At 36.4% G+C, this 20,005-nt stretch overlaps 1 protein-coding gene across 1 annotated transcript; it reads left to right on the top strand.

Annotated features, from left to right (window-relative positions):
• The first annotated feature begins 587 nt into the window (after positions 1-587).
• Positions 588-5,127, top strand: LOC145064948 (uncharacterized). Its single transcript, XM_079012311.1, has 7 exons — positions 588-960; positions 2,241-2,912; positions 3,009-3,131; positions 3,272-3,427; positions 3,555-3,671; positions 3,771-4,207; positions 4,283-5,127. The coding sequence occupies exons 1-7, from the start codon at positions 597-599 to the stop codon at positions 4,937-4,939; spliced, it is 2,526 nt and encodes an 841-aa protein (XP_078868437.1). The 5' UTR covers positions 588-596; the 3' UTR covers positions 4,940-5,127.
• The last annotated feature ends 14,878 nt before the right edge of the window (positions 5,128-20,005 follow it).

Here is a 20,005-nt window from a genome sequence, read left to right as displayed (position 1 = left end):
AACTCAACGTTTTTCACCTTCATGGACAATATTTTTGAAGCTAAATTATGCCCTTTCAAGGAATATCTTAATTAACAAGAAGAAAGAGTGATAGAGTGAAAAAAAGATAAAGCGGAGAGAGTACCTAATGCAAGTATGGAATACATCAAATATATCTTGGTGTGAGAAACTACACGTCCCTCTCTACTTTTATACTTTTAGTTGTTCTATATATCTTGGTGTGTTAATTAGTTATATCGGTGCTGATTACGCGATTAGTTTCCAGGATTATTACATGGAGTGATCAGTGATGTTGTTTAGAAAGGGGGCAAACTTTGTACTCCGTCTCCAATTTTCTGCAATTAGATCTATTCTTTTCATAATATATGCTCTGCTGTTGAAAAAAAAATTAAACAAATCTTATTCATAATTAGCAATGCACTCTAATGTGTACTAGGAATATGTTTAGCAAAAAGAAAGTGAGAGGAAGAAAAAAAGATAAAGCTGAGACTAATTAATGCACGTATCGAATATAATAATTAGCCCTATATGCACTATATATAAACCATGAAGAAGCTCATCAACATGCCACACACACACACCTCTTCTCCATTCAAATGGCAAGCCCATCAAACTCTTCTTCATTTTCTTCTTCATCGTCAGCACCACAAAATCAAGACTCGCATGCATTCATTGCGAATGTTTCTAACTTCGTTTCTGTGAAGCTTTCCAGTGAAAGAAACTACCATCTATGGGAGAAGCAGATGGGGTGCCTCCTGAAGAGTTACAATCTCCATGGCATTGTATGTGATCCAATTACCCCAGACTTCAATACGCGATCTAACAGTCTGGTAAAGGGTTGGATTTTCAGTACGATCAGTGAAGAGCTACTTAACACTGTTTTTAATCTTGAATCAGCTAAAGACGTTTGGGACAAACTAAAATCCATCTATGATCCAACTATAACGCATTCTACAAAAGGTACGCACATTCGCTAGCTGCTTATTCTAAACTGATCAGTTAGTATTGCAACATTTTAACTCTCAACACTGCTTAATATACATGAACTTATAGTTTGACGTCTTAATTTTTATTATGGAACAAAAACTCTCGGAGATCTTCACTAAATATCTTGTACTTCAATCTGATAATGAGAAAAGGTCAGTACCTGAGTTTATAATGAGACCATGGACCAAATAACAGTCGGCTCACTAATTATGTTTGAAAATCTTTCACATTTAGCCCCCCAATAACCTTCCAGCTTTACTTTGGATCCTTATATTAATTTCCAACTCAGGAGTTCCATTGTTCCAGTCTTTTGACATATACATATTCAATTCCTACAATATTAATATTAATTACATATAGATATATTAAGTCCAACTGATGATAAACAGCTAACTGGAACATGATAATTTTCTCAAATAATAATAATAATAATAATAATAATAATAATAATAATAATAATAATAATTAAACTTGTCTGAGCACCAGGCTGACCTCTCGCGGAAAACGCTGTACTTTATAATAATAATAATAATAATAATAATAATAATAATAATAATAATGATGATGATGATGATGATGATGGGATTTCATCATTAAACCCTAAATACAAAAGCAGAAATTAAATAGCTTCTGGTAACTTTTCCTATTTATCCTTTTACACATCACATAGTATTAATTAAAATATTATTATTTTTATTAAATAGCACAAATGTCACTATTTAGGACGGTTGAAAGAATTTGTAGAAAGAAAAGGATATTTAATTTCTGGTTACAAAAGCAACAAGTTCTACATCAACATTTATATAAAATTCACATATATGATAGATTTGTTCACAAATATTTCATCAAAATCACAAATTCGGTCGGTATATTCATGTTTTATGCATCATATTTAAGGTTACACCAAAATATTCCAATTTAGTTATTATGCAATCATATTTCAGGCTCATATATATATATATATATATATATATATATATATATATATATATATATATATATACGTACGTACATGCATGTTATTTTATTTATTTCTTATCATTACTTAACATTCGTAATTTGAATAAACTTTTGTAAAGATCAATGTTTAAGAAAGGTTATTATATATGGTTTACATACATAGTCATGTAATTGAGAGAGTTAAAAAAGCCCCGTCAAATGAAACTAGAAGGGAATTATCAGAAATAAAAGACATGTATAAATAAAGTTTGAAATTGAATGAGTAACAGAAGGAATCGATATGTTTTTAGCAGAAACAAAGACTCAAACTAGTCAAGATGAAAGCGCAGTTCCAAAAGATCCACTATCATTTGAAGAATCTGTGATGAAAGAGAACGAAGAAATCAGGAACAAAATAGCAAGGTATAAAAAGAAGATAATTGCGGCTATATTGGGGCTAGAAAGCAAACAAAAAGTCGAAATGACAGAAGAAGAAAAGACGAAACGCAACAAGAAGTTGTCTAGTGATATTGTGGAAGGGAGATGGGATGACGTAGAATCAATGATAAATGAAGACGAAGATGTAATCACAGAGGCAATCGACAGTGATGACAACAGCATACTTCATATAGTAGTTGGGATAGGTCACAACTCTTTTGTGAGTGAGATGTTATCAAAAATCAAAAAAGCTAACTTACGTGAAATGAAAAATAAAAATGGAAGCACAGCCCTTCACATTGCTGCGATAGTCGGAAACACAGAAGGAGCAAAGCTCTTGACTAAAAGAAACAAAAAGTTGTTGGTAACACAAGACCTTAAAGGCGAAACACCTTTGCATAAAGCTTTTGAAAATATGCATCTGGATACCGTTGAATACTTGTTGAAAGCTGCCAACGAAGTTGGAAGAACCAACAACATCCCTCACCCTATTGATGTAAAAAAAGGCTCCAACCTTCTTGCTAATGCTGTTGCTGCAAAACAGTATGGTGTGTTGCTAGCCAATAAAAAAAAAAATCTATATCACATTCACATAGATACGATTATAAGACTTGCTGATTAATTTTGAACATGCATGCATGCAGATTTAGCAAAGGAGTTAATTAAAAAGTATCCTAAATTTGCTGTGGAAGGCGATGAGGTACTGATGGCAATAGCTAAAACCTTTCCGACTGGGCTCAACCATTGGCAAATACTTATATATCCAAGTAAGTTTCTGATATTTATATGTATAGTTTTTTTTTTTTTTTTTTTTTTTTTTGTTATTCGTTTTTAATTATTTTTCCGCATACCATGCATTCATGCACGCTGCATGTATGATTGGATATATATGTTTTTTCTCTTTCAGTTCCTAATCATATTTTTAAATCGATGGTCGAGAGAGCGAGGATGGTGTTTTATGAATTAGTAAGATTCCACAGAATCCCAATGAAAATCATAGAGGATATACCTAGCAACATGATTTGGAGTATTTTGAAACTAGTACAATTCACCATTATAAAGGGTGAGTTATCAATTGACAACGAACGACTATATATACAACTTAACTCGAGAATAATTAATCATCTATTTGAACTTAGAAATTATGTAAATATATTGTATTTCTCTAATAAAAATGTGTGCTTTTGCAGTTCCATTTTATGGGTTATCTTGGATCTATTGCTTGATAATTCCCCTCTTCTTAACGATGGTTTATTTTCCATTCTTTATGCTTTATTTTTCCTTGTGGACGATTTTTAAAACACAATGTAAGAGCGTATATATAAAGTTAATCCACTTATATAATTTATACAAGAAATTTGATACTAGTATTTTTTTACATAATTTTCCGGTGCGTGCATATACAGTTAAATACATTGAGGATATCGAGAAGAAATACAGGGAACCAGAAGAAGCAAAACAAGTTTTAAAATTGGTATGCGATAAAATCGACAGTTTAAAGACTCCTGATCATGATCCGCCACATTACGCAAGACCTGTTCTTGAAGCAGCACGTCAAGATGCTTATGAGGTTGTTGATGAGATTTTAATGAGATGCCCCCAAGCAATTAGGTATAAAGATAAAAGTGGGTATGACATCATCCAGTTAGCAGTAATATACCGTTCAGAAAATATCTACGAGCTTATCAATATCCTTGGGGAGCGTAGGAATGTTTATAGAACTATCGAAGATTCTTCACAAAACAATATCTTACACTTGGTTGGAAGATTAGCTCCCACTCATAAACTAAAGCTTAGAACTGGTGCAGCATTACAACTACAAAGAGAGCTTCAATGGCGTGAGGTATGAATTAATTTAGGACCAGAAAATATTATACAGTGGTATATATAATTAACGAGTTAAAGTAATTCTTTATAGGTGGTAAAAGAGATGGTATCTCCTGCATATATTACTAAAGAGAACATTTTTAATGAGACACCGGATATGGTATTCACAAAGGAACACAAACATTTGGTGAAGGAAGGAGAACAGTGGATGAAAGCCGTAGCAGAATCATGCAGCATCACTGCAGCACTGATTGCCACAATCGTATTTGCAGCAGCAATCACAGTACCAGGTGGAAGCAAGCAAGACACAGGCATCCCTGTGTTTACAGAAAACGTTGCCTTCAAAATCTTCGCTATAGCAGATGCAATCTCACTATTTGCATCGAGTACATCATTACTATTGTTCCAGTCCATCCTCACTGGCCGTTTTTCTGAGCAAGATTTTCGGATCAGTTTGCCAAACCGATTGATTCTTGGTCTTTGCAGCTTAATGATATCGACAACTGCCATGATGGTGGCCTTCAGCGCGACCTTGTTTTTTGTCTTTTGTCATGGAAAACGATGGATGCTTGCTCCGATATGTGTACTAGCTTTCCTTCCGATTCTATCTTTTGCGACTTTTCAATTACCCTTGATGCTAGATCTCATTCACTCCACATACGGCTACTACGAGTACATCTCTAAAATGGTAAGGAACAAAAACAGACCTAGATTACTTCCATATGGCATCCGACTGTTTTTTGGCTAGTCAAATAAGTGACTGCACACACATGCATCTTCAAATTACGTACCTATATATTTTACTTCATTTCCCCAAAGATATGTTGGGTAAAATTAATCATAAATTATTTCCTATAAGTCATTGTGATCAAGAACAAGAATTACATTCCAGTTTGCGTTTAATATAAGTGTTGTTGTAAACATAATACACCTACCGTCAACCTCTTTAATTTGTCGAGCTGACTACTTTTTTTTCATGTGCTAATGTGATTGCTGCTATATACAAAGAAAATTTGAATATCAGAATATGCATGCCTCAAAACACTTTTAATTATATATATATATATATATATATATATATATATATATATATATATATATATATATATATATATATATATATATATATATATATATATATATATATAGGGTGTATTAAACACATAAGAGCATTGGGTATGGGTCACACCCATACCCATCCACAACGCTGCCACATCACCTGCAACTCTTCATGACGTCTAGAAGGGGGTGGTATTACTGGTCTTAACCTCGTTGAGGTGAAGAAAAAAGAAGAAAAACAGAGAAAACAAAGAGGAAGAAAGAAAGAATTAATTCGGCATTATGGGGCGTTATGCCAGCAACGAGGAGAAACGAGCAACACCAAAACGAGAAGCAGGGACGATATTTGTGGTGTTATGACGGCGTTATGGAGGTGCCACATAGGCACCTCCACGGCGTTATGGTCCCGTACCGCATCCTCTAACAAAAAAACATTGTCTAACGACATAATCATTTGAATCATCGTTTGATTAAATATAAGACAAAATGGTATCACGGACAAGAAATTATAATGTTCATTTAGGATAATATGTTCATGATCGACATAAGTTTATATTTATAGGAAAAATTAATATTACAATAAACTCAAATTTACATAATATTGGAGGAGTATATTTATGTATATTCACAAATGATCAGAAGTTCATATTTCCATAGAGCTAAAATTTACAAAAGGAAGATAATATATGTTCATGTGCCTACATATGTCCTATCCTTGATCACGATAGCCATCCCTATTTCTCATCATCATCTTCAACATTCGCCTACCATAATATATGCTTATATACGAAAATAGTGAATACATGTTCATACAGGAGAAGACATAATTTATTCATATTAATATAAACATATGTTCATAAATAAACGACGTTGAAAAAATGTTTTACGCAATGAAAATAAGAAAAGATGGAGAAGACAATATTTAAAAATATTATATATTTTCATTAATTAATTACTTATGCATGTTCATATATGAACATATGTGTGTATATGAACATATGTTCATAAATGAACTAAGATTGATTTGTAATTTCATTTTATAGATGTAATTAATTTGTAGCAACATCATCTGGTTTTGGTGGAGGAAAAAGGGGACGGTCATTACTTTCCTAAAAAAACACCAATATATAGCTAATAAATCAACAATAAAATTAAAGAAGTCTTAAAAGGAATCTACTACATAGAAAACAATTCAATTTCAAAACACAAAGTCGTAATTTCATCATTTGTAGAGGAAAGACCATTTGGTATGTCCACACACAACTAAATGCAATAAACATCAACCTACTTTAATTTGATTCTTACCATTTTCCATTTAATAGGATTGCATCCTGTGCCTTCACACCAATCTCCAAAGATTTCATCTTGCGTTGAACATTTAAATTAATTTTGCTATCACTCGGAATCTCAACATATTCTTCCATCTCAGCAATAAACTATCCATATCGGTTTCCATACCAAAAAAAGTCACATGTCAGAATTTCACAGTCTCACTAGAGAATGTTGAATACCAATCCAAACATGATAGAATTAAGAAATCGTAATTTTTTTCACATAAATAAACATGATTATGTTAATCTTTTAATTACGTGCAACAAAATGTGTGGACACCATTATGCACTAAGCATTCCGCAGATGTCCAATCGATCAACGGAGGAGGTAGTGATTTGGAAGCTTCAACTCTCCATCATACTGAAGCATACTTGCATACGAGAGTATAGTTCCCATATAAATATGTAGTAACTCATAAGTGAAGATATAACAAAAACCATATTAGAAAGCACTTGTTCAAGTAAAATATTTTTTTGGCTTTCCTTTGCTTCCTCCACATATATACACTGAAGGAGAACACATGCATGGATTATCAAGAAGGGTTTTGAGTATCCTAACAACCTTAAGGTGCACATAAAACCCTAAATGTTTTTGATCTATGTTTTCTCTAATTATACATGCAATTTGATTTTTCAAAGCATTATCCTAACTAGCATACAATACATGGGTACTTGTATAACAAAAAACTAGTTAGATGACCTACCTTTTCTTGTAGGTTGATTCCTTGGACCTTTAAGAGCCTAGCACACCAAATGTGACACCTCAAATGCTTCACAAACCACCACCAATAATGGAGGACATGAGAGAGAATATCTTGCACCAAATTCGGCTATAGCTCTTCCAAATACTACTTAGGTGCCAATTTTAGGAGCTTAGGGTCTTCTTATATAGTGTGGAAAAACTAGGGTTACACCATGTAAACCCTAACGTACATGACCTTCCATATTTCTTAGGCTCCATAGGTTTACCTCCATGGATTATCCATGGGTTGTCACATTGGTTTAGCCAAACCCAAAGAATTATAGATCATTTGCCCACATGATAAGAATCAATGATTTACACAATCAATCCCCATATATTTAATTAGTCACTTTTGATCACTAAGTTAATTCTTGATCAATACTAATTAAATAATATGATTTCAGATTAATATATTAGAACTTGTAATATATTACTAAATCATAAATATCCTCTTCTCAAAAATCCATCCTTACAAATTGTTTCGGTGTCATGCAACCCAAATGGACCATGCTACTTTCAGGTCAAATACATACCAATTATAGTTATAGGCTTAGATACAAAATCCAACAGTCTTCCACTTGGATATGTCTAATAACTATAACTGCAAGTATGACTTATAACACAGACTAGAAATCGTAGCTCTTAAAAGCCTCTGTCGAATTGTGACGCTCCATTTTAGATAAGTGATCATATAATCCTCTGTTCTTCAAGATATAAGCCGGATAAATATATGGAACATCATACTTATTGTCCAGCTGTTTGTTTCCCAATTTCCAATTTGTTTGACATAGAACTTAATCAAACACATCAATTTAGTTTTGACCGGGCCTGACACATAAGTCAAAACAAAATCATCGAGGGGCCCAAGATGTCGCTTTTTTGATTCTCCATGGACTAAAAGGAACAAATAAACTTTGACTCATATGCTTATACTAACTACTCATTGAATTGTATACAATAACACATTTTATAGCATCAAGTTACTGATGCGGTTTCGTACTATCAATGTACAACCAACTCATAGTCAACAACTCATATCTCTTGTTTTGAAGACTTATATGATATTATCGTCTCACGATCAATCTAGATAAATTCCATGAAGTGATACAAGTGAGCGTGGGTTTAATCCAATACTCAGACCTTATGGGCACTCATGAATGTTTTAGCAATCCTTTGCTATGTCTAAGACAATTCAAACAATCTACAAGCTAAATTTATGACAGTGTTGCTTCAATACCTACTTCCAAAGTATGATCGACTGTGGATGGTTTGAATATATAATTTTTCTAGAAGTCAAAACATGCAAAGTGAAACAATAGTAAATGATTGACACAAGATAGTAACATTACTTATAAATAAAAAACACCTTTTAGTTAATCATAAAATGTCGATTACATTTAAACTATTACAAGTTTCAAATCTATCTAATCATTAAAACCAATATCGTCCTTTAACCCGATGCGCCTCGCATGTTGTAAGCGCTTAACCCTACTCAGTCCTTCGTGAGGGGATCCGTTGGGTTCTCCTCAGACGATACCCTCTTTGCCACGGGCAGTCCTTCTTCTATTCGATGTCTTATGAATTGGTATTTTATGTCAATATGCCTGGACCTGCCATGATCCCTGGGTTCCTTGGCTAAGGCAACTGCACTTCCACTGTCATAGAAAATCTCCATAGGCTCCTTTTATAACAACCCAAAAATCATGTCTAAAAATTTTCGTTTAATGAATTAATTTAATTAAAGTGTTTGTAGAAAAACATTGCCAATTCATAACATTTCATAAACCGCGTAAAATTTTTGAGATTCCATAACATAGAATAGTGATAATATTAGAGTACAATCCCAAGGAGAACTCATAAAGCGGAATCTGAGGTGTGTGTATGATGTGCAACTACCACGCCGGCTCTTTCCCTTTAGCTGCAGAAGTACCTGAAACAAAACTGAAAACTATAAGCACGAAGCTTAGTGAGTTCCCTCACAATACCACATACCATACAATCACATAACATACAGACATACATATTGTCAGACATATCTGGGTGCCCGACCTACCCCTTCAGTCCTCTCGACCGGATAATTCCTAGCATATATGGGTGCTGGCCTCCCCTTCGGTCCTATCGACCAGGTACTGCCTAGCATATCTAGGTGCTGGCCTCCCCTTTGGTCCTCTCGACCGAATACTGGGGACTATTTCACCCCTCTACTACTACCACATAACATGTAACACATAATCATATTCTATCTAGCATGACTGGGTATGACTACCCTCTTTGGCCCTATCAACCGGTAATCGGGGGACTATATCCCCTACTGTCACTAGCACATAGCATCATATCATACTAACACATAAACATATCAGGTACTAGCAAACTAGATGAATATCACGAAGACAATCATCTAATCATACAACTCCTACTGGTGGGCCAGCATTGTGACCGTAGACCCACCACTACTAGAAGGTAACTCACCTCGATCAAGCAGCTACTGTCAAACTGTGTGGGAAGTCTCTGCCTGCTGCCACTCTGGAAATCCTCCAGCTACAATCCCCACAAAACACTCAATCAGAACTGGTATCTACTCTTAGGGTAAAATGACTATTTTACCCTCAACCAAGTCCAAGTCAAAGTCAAAGCCAAAGTCAACTTCTAGTTGACCTGACTCGCCGAGTTGGGCCGCCAACTCGCCGAGTCCCTATCCTCTTAACTGTCCTCATCCACGTCCTTACTCATCGAGTTTAGAAATGACTCGATGAGTTCTCCTTCTATACGAACATCGGGTGAACCTTCATCCGACTCGCCGAGTTGTATGAACAACTCGTCGAGTCTATCCTTATCCAATGAAACACTCTTGTCCTCGACTCGCCGAGTTGTATGAACAACTCGTCGAGTTCATCTTCAAGAGTTTGGAGATTGCCTTGGACTCGCCGAGTTTGCTCATGCACTCGCCGAGTCCTATGCACTCCAGGACTATGGCTTGGCCCAATACGTTGGGTCACTCCCTTGGACCCTCTAAAACCTTTCCAACACTCCACTGGGTCTCTTCAACCCATAACAGAAAAGGGGAGTCTAACCTCGGACTCGCCGAGTCCCAAGAACGACTCGTCGAGTCAACACTGCCCAAGTCTATTTCTTTGATTTCTAGTGTACAACCTTTGATCAAAAGATAGATCTAGGCTTCTACAATCAATCTAGCACGTAAAGTTACAAACTTTACGTGCATGCATGGGACTTTGAGCTCAAAATGTCCTAAAACAAGTTCTTGGGTTGCATGGGGTCTTCTTTGGGTGGAAAAGCACCCACTTTCTGCCTTGCGACCCCTCAAAGGACCTGGATCCGAAGCCTTATCCCCAACCATGCTTGCATTCATGGTTGGCTACCTAAAATAGCTCATAAAAGCCCTAATTCTCCACAAGATGGGGTCTATCAATTGAACAAGCAAGTTAGCAACTTTATACCTTCTGAGGACTGAAGATGAAACACAAACTCGGACTCCTCTGGTCTTCTCTTGTTTCCTCAAGCTCTTATCCTTCCTTGTTAAGATTACCAACACCAAAATCCACCAAAATGACTTAGATTGCTTCAACAACGGCTAGGGTTCTCTATAGAGGGTTTCTGGGAACATAAGGGACGAAGGAGGCTGTTATAACGTTGCTTAAATAGGGTGCAAACCCTCATATTAGGGTTTTTGTCCAGACAGTGTCTACTCGTCGAGTCCGAGACCCACGCGACGAGTCCACAACTTAACTCCCGCGTCCCAACCCGCTTCTACTCGGTGAGTTGGTCCTTCAACTCGTCGAGTCCAAGGCTAAAATGTAAAATATTTAAATGATTAATAGAAAGAATACGTACCAAAAACCAGGTGCTACAAATCTCCCCCACTTATTTTAGACTTCGTCCTCGAAGTCTGCTGCTCGTTCCTAAAACAGCTCCGGGTAATGCTCCGTCATCTCGTCCACCGACTCCCAAGTCCATTTTGAGCCCTTCCGGTGCTGCCATTGCACCTTTACGAGCTCCACCCTCTTGTTCTTCAAATCCTTCGACTTTCGGTCGAGGATTGCTACAGGTCGTTCAATGTAATTCAGGCTGCCATCAACCTGAATGTCCTCCAAAGGCACCACTGCTGAGTTGTCCACCAGGCACTTTCACAGCTAAGAAACATGGAAAGTGTTGTGTATGTGACTGAGTTCGGCTGGCAAATCCAGCCTATATGCGACCTTTCCCACCCGGTCTATAACCCTGAACGGTCCAATGTACCTGGGGCCCAAATTGCCCCGTTTCCTGAATCGGATAACGCCTTTCCATGGCGACACCTTCAGGAGAACCATATCCCCGACCTCGAACTCTAGGTCTGATTGGCGCTTATCGGCATAGCTTTGCTGCCGACTCTGAGCAGTTTGAAGCCTGCTCCGGACCTGCTGAATCTTCTCTGTCGTCTTGAGCACTACCATAGTGCTCCCCATTACCCTCTGGCCAACCTCGCCTCAACATATCGGTCATCGTCGGTTCTTAGATGTTGATGATCCATTAAGGATGAGTTTGAAATTTAATGGGAAACTAGAGACAAGACCCGCTCCGAGACACTTTACTAATGAAGACATACAAGAGCAACTAGGTCGTCTAATACTTTGTAAACCGGGTAAACATCCTAACACTCTCAAAGTAAACATGGATCGGCAAGGATTCGAGTTGAAATGGTCGAAACGTAGCATATTTTTCGAGCTCGAGTATTTGTCTTCTCTACAGCTGAATCACAACATAGATTTGATGCATGTCGAGAAAAATGTGGGTGAGATTCTTTTGGGTACTTCTATGATGAATGATAAGATTAAAGACACATCAAATGCATGTGAGGACTTGAAAAATCTGAATATCTGGCGTAATCAATGGTTGCAAAAAAAGAGTAACAAGTTCACTAGACCACATGCAAGCTACTCATTCAAGAAACCTGACCGCAAAATCTTTTGTCAATTTATAAGAGATGCTAAATTTCCTGATGGGTTTGGATCTAACATTAGTAAGAAAGTGGTAGATAATGATACTAACATTATTGGGTTGAAATATCATGACTATCACATTCTTATGCAACGTTTGATACCGATTGGAGTTAGAGCGTTATTGGACAAAGAAATTTCTACACCAATTGTAGATCTTTGTATGTTTTTCAAGCAAATTTGCTCCAGAACACTAAAGGTGGAGGATATGAGGAAAGCAAAAGAAGACATTATTAGAATCTTGTGCAAGTTAGAGTTGATTTATCCGCCAGCGTTTTTCGACATTATGATTCATTTAGTTTTGCATTTACGTGATGAAGCGATTGCCGGAGGCCCAGTATGTATGAGATGGATGTATCCGTTTGAAAGGTATATGAAAAAACTAAAAAACTATGTCAGAAATAAGGCGAGGCCGGAAGGTTGTATAGCTGAAGGTTATATTGCTGAAGAAGCTTTGACATTTTGTTCGATGTACCTTCTAGATGTCAATCGCCTTGAAAGAAACGAAGACGTTGTCATTGAAAAAACAAATTTTTGGATGTTTGAGTCCGAGTGTCGACCGACGAGCGCAACGCAAATCAAACATCTTGATGAGATTTGTAATCGAATATAAAGATCAACTTACGTAAGAATTAAGAAAGAAGAAACACGATGAATACTAGAGTAAATATAATATTTGATCAGCTCATATTATGCTTTCGATTTTACAGAGTACAAAGTGATTCTCTGTAAAGAGTATGTAAAAGTTAAGTTCTCACACAGTACAGTCTCCTATTTATAAGCGTACAAAAGCATAACAAAATACTAAGGACTAGACATTAAGACTATTCGATAAAATGCCTTAGTAAATATAACATTACATCTGAAGACTCTACTTACAAAGACTAGATACCCTTCGTAACCATACAGCTAACACTTCGACTTATTACAACATTTATACCCTAACAATCTCCCCCTTTGGAATAAAGGTCGAAGTCTTCATGAAGTTAGAAGTTGAACAGCATACATCAGCACTCTTCGGATTTCCATGTACCAAGAGATAACTTTCTTTATCTCCTTCTTGTCTCCTTCTGAATTCTTCTTGCAATGATTCATACGAACAATTAAGTTCGTATATTGAGAATTTGTATATCTTTCCACTTCAGAGGTTTGAAACAAGAATCTCTTGGCTCTTCCAGCTTTATCTTTTCCTGCGAAGACTATCCCCAATGGCTTTAAACAAATTTCTTCGTCTTCGTACTTCTTCAACTCAACCTGCTTCTTCGTAGGAGCCATTGGTGCTGTAATGTCGATGCCTTTAACAGTAGCAAGCTCGACATCAGTTTGAGCTAGGCATTCAAAATAATTCTCCAAGAAAATTTTTATGTGCCTACACCCAAGACTGAAGACATCTGGTTCTATTTCTTGGAGGAAAGAAAAGGACTTGTCTTTGAGAATCAGAGCAACATTGATGAGATCGTAAGTGTTCATCAATGGAAAGTCCGCCACAGTGAACTCTTGTATCTTTCCACTTGCCCTTGTCACAACATACTTCAAGTTCTGAAACTTTCCTTCGAAAATGACATCCCTTTTTATGGATATCACCTTCTTAATCTTCTCCAAGTACCAAACTTCTTCTTGAGCCTTTGCTAACACAGCATGAAATCTTATCTTCATCTTCTTTCCCTCTTCGACATCCATAGTCTTTGTTTCTGCTTTAAACTGTGGCATGACGAACATCATCTCGTTGATCGGAAAGTCAAGTTGACCATAATCAATATTTGTCACCACAAAACTCTTCTTCGGAATCTTATCAAACGAATACATATGATCGAACATCACCTTTGATTCAATAGTTTCGTATTTGAACAATTTCGAAGGATCTCCCTTATCAACATTCGAACCTTCAAGAGCTCTTTGTCGTATAATACTTTCCACATGCCTCATCCTTTCAACTTCAACTGCCACCTCAACTTTCTTCTCTTTGTTAGTCTTCTCAATCATGACTCCTTTTCCTTTGTCTTTAACATTCGAAGGAGCTACATTCTTTGACGAAGAAACATTTGAAGGAACTACATTCTCAATTACAATACCTTTTGTAATAGGTCTTGAAATTGGAACAGTTGTAGTCACAGTCGAAATGACTGGAGCAGCTGAAACTATTGTTGCTTTAACCACAGCTTTCGAAGGATAAACTTTTCCTACCACCTTCGAATCTTCAGATATCTTCTCATGTTCCCCAGCCTTTGCTTGACCAACCTTTTCTCCCCCTTGCACCCCTGTGACAGCAGGTGGGGCATCTGATACGTTCAGCAAAAGGCTTGAGATTCGAAGTAATGGAGTAAGATGTTTTTGAAGAATGGCTTCGAAATGAAGAAATTTCTAAGAAAGATATTCTTGAGAGATAATTGGAGAATATGATTTCGAAGAGATTTCTTTGAGTTCCTTCAGCAGGTTCACCAACTCTCCAAAATGTTGTACTTCTGTGGCTGAAAGAGAGATCATCTGAGGATTTACTTGTTCGAACATCTTGACACCCTGAACAACCGCATCACAAATGATATCGATCTTCTGATGTGCTGATTCATACCCCTGTTGAATATGCTGAACTTCCTTCATCATTTCTTCACGAAGTTCACGAATCTGCATATTAACATCTTCTCGAACTTTCTTCACTTCCTGTACAAAGAGCACATGACGCTCCTTCGTAACCGTCTTTAAATCTTTCACCTCCTTCAAAAAATCAGATCTCAGAGAATTGATTATATTCTCTGTAGAACTATCAGTCTGATCGGTCTTCTCAAGAATGCGGCTTTCAGACTCACGCATTAACCCTAAAGCCTTCGACATCACCCTGCTTTCCATTTCCTTCATAAGAGAATCAACTTCCAAGATATTGATTCCAGCACTTCCTACATCCGCTTGAGATTGCAAGATAGAATTCAATTTTGAATTCAATATCTTGAACTGCTTCATCGTCATCAGCATATGGTCAGGAAAATCTTCTTCAGCTTTGTCAAAGGAAAGAGCTTCGAATGTTCCTCCAAACCCTTCGTTGTCAGTTTCCTCATCAATCGCCATTGTTTCAGCAACAAGTGATGATGGATTTGGTGGATCGGTTGATTGTGTTGAGAAGATGGTGGTGAAAAGTTGATCCATTATTGATTGAAATGTAGGAGAATCAGTTGTTGAAGTAACCTGTGGTAGAGACGTTGGTTCAAAGATCTTTATATCAGTAGGCTTCGAAATCTCAGTAGACTGAAGGATTTCTACTTCTTTTGGAATGTCATCTTCAGGAGTCTCAGTCACATGTTCCACTTCTTCGATACGTTGGGTTTTCTTCAAAAATTTCGCCATATCTTCAGCCCTTCGCTTCTTAGAAGATGGAGACACCGGAGCTGGTATTTCTCGAACGGTAACCCCTTGATGAGTAACCTGATTTTTCTTCACCAACTGAGATTTTTGCTTGAGTTTGATTCTTTGAAAAACCCCCGTCTTCGAAGGAATCGTTTCTTTAGATGCAGAGGCTTCGATAACCGGTGTATCAGCCACTGAGGTTAAAACCGGAGACACCTCTTCGATAGTTTGAGAAGTAACAATTAGTTGCTGATTCTTTTGTTCTTCTTTCACTCCTTTTTCTGAAGAATCACCCTCTATCTTCTTTGACTTCTTCGACTTCTTCTTCTCTTCGTGTTGTAATATTCCAGTCACAAGGGTTGTGTCAATGGATTGAAAGTATGACACCAATACGTTATTTGTGGGATCCACCTTCTTTAGCATTGCATTTGGAATGCGAGCAACATTGGTAAAGATAGCCGGATCATCATGTACTTCCTTCGGACTCCTGTACATGTGGAAAATAGCTTTGTCTTCGTAATCAGGAACTTCGATCTTCTCCTTCTGATAGACATATTGGACTATCAGACTCCAATATCTTGCACAAGAAATTCCCTGCTTGGCACTGGTCTTCAAAATGCTTGTGATCAACTCTGTCGATAACTGCTCAGAATAATCCACCTGCAAATCGTAGTATAGCCCAGCAACCATTGCATAAACCTCCATCCTTCCTTTATCCAACCCCACCGTTCTTCCAGTAAGACATCTAAGAAAGATGCCAAACAAAAAATTCCAAATCGTTGGTAACCCCGACTTCTTGAAGTCACTAATACGTGTCAATGGAGGTTGTTGACCCATCTCATTGAACATGTACACTACTTGCGAAGAAGTAAGTTCATCATACGGGCCAGAATTCGGAATTCCCAAAATCTTGCAAAATAACCTCTTTGAGACCCTAATTCGTGTATTTGTGACCATTGTGAATTCAACACACCCAGTCTCTTTGTTGTATGATGTCGTAGAACCTGCTTTTGACAACCAGGACATCGGAGCAGCAAAAGATTCAAACATTGCTTTAGACAGAACAGAATTCTGTAAAGCAATGACAAGCATGTGTAGTTCTTCCGGATATTTCGACAAATCCGATTCTACTTGATAGTTGGAACCCTGGATCTTCAGAATCGGAATACTGATGATCTCGTCTGTTGTTGGTGATGAAGTAGTCGCCATTGTAGATGATTTTGAGAAAAGAACTTATGAAGAAGATGAATTGCACAGAGAGTTTTTATGTTTCAGAAAGTTTGATCGTGTAAAGTGTTATGGAGTTCTGATTTGCCCTTTTATATGTAACCCTAGAATTTTGAATTTGAAGCGGGATGCATTAAATGCTTGCTGACATGGCACCTTGAAACCCAGAATGTACTCATCAAAAAGTAACAATCGTAACTGTCAACACGCTTATCATACACCATGCGTCATCAAGAGATAGGACTGTTTGGTATTCCCCAAAAGAATTGTAACCGTCGGATGCCTTCGGAATTGAGGTCAGGCTCTTTCACTTTGGGGTTGAAAAAGCGAAGTCATTTGCCAGAATTTCGAAATCGTCAGTTTAAGTTGGTGTTACTCAAACCTCAAGGATTTCGTGTGTGCTGTGTTCCAAAATAAATTAGATGAGAAACAAAATAAAAAAAAAACTATTTAAAACTTGTGATGTCAACAATTTCTTTGTGACACAAAAACAATTTTATCCCAGGCAAAGATATCTGCGAAAATTATCAAGAGAGATAATTAACAACTTGTGTGGTTTCCCGTGAATTACAATCGATAACTTGTAAAGAAGTTTCGAGGGGCTTCTTTTATTGGACACATGGGGTGGCTTCGAAATTTTTTGTTACATATCAACCTTAAAATAAGGTGAGGAATTGTAAACAAAATTAGTTGTATGACTAGTGTAGTCAGTGACAACTTGGTTTCGAATGATATTCAAAGTAACTAGTATTTGGAAAATATACTCACACGGAAATCATATTCATAAAAAAACATTTATGCTGGATCTTTTTTTGGGAACAAACATCGTAGTTTTCGAATGTTTGATTAAGATCACTCAAAAGAAATGAATACGATTTGGAGTATAAAAGGTACTGAAGCAAAAGCTTCGTAAGAGCTGGAACATGGTTCCCTGCCAATTCCTTAAGGTTTATGGTATTTTGGGTTTCACTACTATCACGGACTCATGATATTAGATCATAAACACAGATTTGTGATTTGTCTAGGTTTTGATTGGTTTGATCAAAAACCTCAAGGACAAATCTTCAAATATTTGGAATGTAAGAATTGTTTGGTTTAAAAAGATTGGTTAAGAATCGAAGGGTACCTCTATTATATTTGGACAAAATAGAAAACTCTTAACTCATTTGAGAAGAGTAAGGTAGCTCTTGTTGATTTATGCAAATACAAGCCTTGTTGGGAAGAAATTTTCATGAGATAATTTCATCAAGGCTTTCATTTCTCACACATAGAATCATTCGAGGCTTGAGACAACATGCAACAGCATGCTTCTAGGGACATCCTAACTAAGCCAAAATGTATAGAGATCATACATTTCCTTCAAATCCAAACGCATGAATCCTTCGTATTTGAAACTTGACAAGACTCACAATACACATGTTAAAACTAAAAATGAAAAATATTTTTGGTATTTTTGTATTTTTTCAAAAAAATAAAGTCAAACTAAACAAAAATCTTTTTGGATTTTTAATTTTTCAATAAAAAGAAAATATTTTTTATTTTTCAAGTATTTCATAAAAAAAATTAACAAACTAAAAAGCTAACCTTAGTTGAAATGTGTACAAATACGAAACATTCGAACCGTTGACTTGAACAGTAACCTCTGATTATCTACTTTAAAACTTCTGAATGCGAAGCGTTCGAAGCGTTGACCATGAATAGTAACCTCTGAACACTGAATCATTCTTTCCGTCCATACACCAAATGATTCAGACTCATCACTCTTCGCTTTTATCAGTTTGAAGAGAATTTCCATCAATCATTCCCAATCCATCTAAGATCCGAAGAAACGATTTTTCATCCAAAGCCTTTGTAAAAATATCTGCCAATTGATCCGTTGTTTTTACAAAATGAACTTCAATATTTCCTTCTTCAACATGATCTTTGATGAAAAGATATCGAAGAGCAATGTGCTTGGTTTTCGAATGCTGCACAGGATTATGACAAATTCTTATTGCACTTTGTGAATCACAATATAAAGGAATCTTTTTCATATTAATTGCATAATCTCTTAATTGACTTTGAATCCAAATTATTTGTGATGTACACGCAGCTGCAGCAACATATTCAGCTTCAGCGGTTGATATTGAAACACATGTTTGCTTCTTCGATTGCCAGTTGACCAGCTTTCCATCTAGCAATTGACACCCACCAGTTGTGCTTTTACGATCAAGACTGCATCCTCCAAGATCCGCATCCGAGTAAGCTTGTACAAAGAACCCTGTTTTCGAAGGATACCACAATCCTAACGAAGTAGTACCTTTCAAATATCAGAAAATATTCTTTACTGCTGTGAGATGTGGTTCACGTGGATTTGATTGATACCTTGCACAATTACAAACAGAATACATAATATCAGGTCTACTTGCAGTTAAATACAATAAAGACCCAATCATGCTTCGATATAAAGTAATATCAACAACAGATTTATCTAACGAAGGAGTTAGCTTTATTCCCGTTGCCATTGGTATTCGTAACCTTGTGCTATTTGTCATTCCAAACTTTTCCAACAAATTCTTCGTATATTTCTCTTGATTAATGAATATGCCTTCCCTGTTTTGTCTAATATTCAAACCCAAAAAGTTATTAATTTTGCCCATCATACTCATTTCAAATTTGCTTTTCATCAAATCTTCGAATTCTTTAGATAAAGCAGGGTCAGTTGAGCCAAAAATTATATCATCAACATAAATTTGAACAAGCATCAGATGATTTCGAATTTTCTTTCGAAATAAAGTGGGATCAACTGAACCTTGTTTAAATTTAGATTATTTCAAAAATGATGTTAGAGTTGCATACCATGCTCTTGGTGCTTGTTTTAACCCATATACAGCTTTATTTAAAATATAAACATGATCAGGATGCTCTGAGTTTATAAAACCTGGAGGTTGTTCAACATATACCGTTTCTTCGAGTTCTCCATTTAAGAATGCACATTTGAAATCCATTTGATAGACATCAAAATCTTTATGAGCTGCAAAAGCCAGAAAAATACGAACAACCTCGAGTCTTGCGACAGGGGCAAATGTTTCTTCGTAATCAATTCCTTCTTGTTGAGAATATCCTTTAACAACAAGTCTGACCTTATT

The sequence above is a fragment of the Lactuca serriola genome, chromosome 7 (assembly GCF_051521515.1).
Source record: "Lactuca serriola cultivar US96UC23 chromosome 7, Lser_US96UC23_V15, whole genome shotgun sequence".
In the NCBI taxonomy this organism is placed as follows: domain Eukaryota; kingdom Viridiplantae; phylum Streptophyta; class Magnoliopsida; order Asterales; family Asteraceae; genus Lactuca; species Lactuca serriola.
This window is presented reverse-complemented; position numbering and strand designations above follow the sequence as displayed.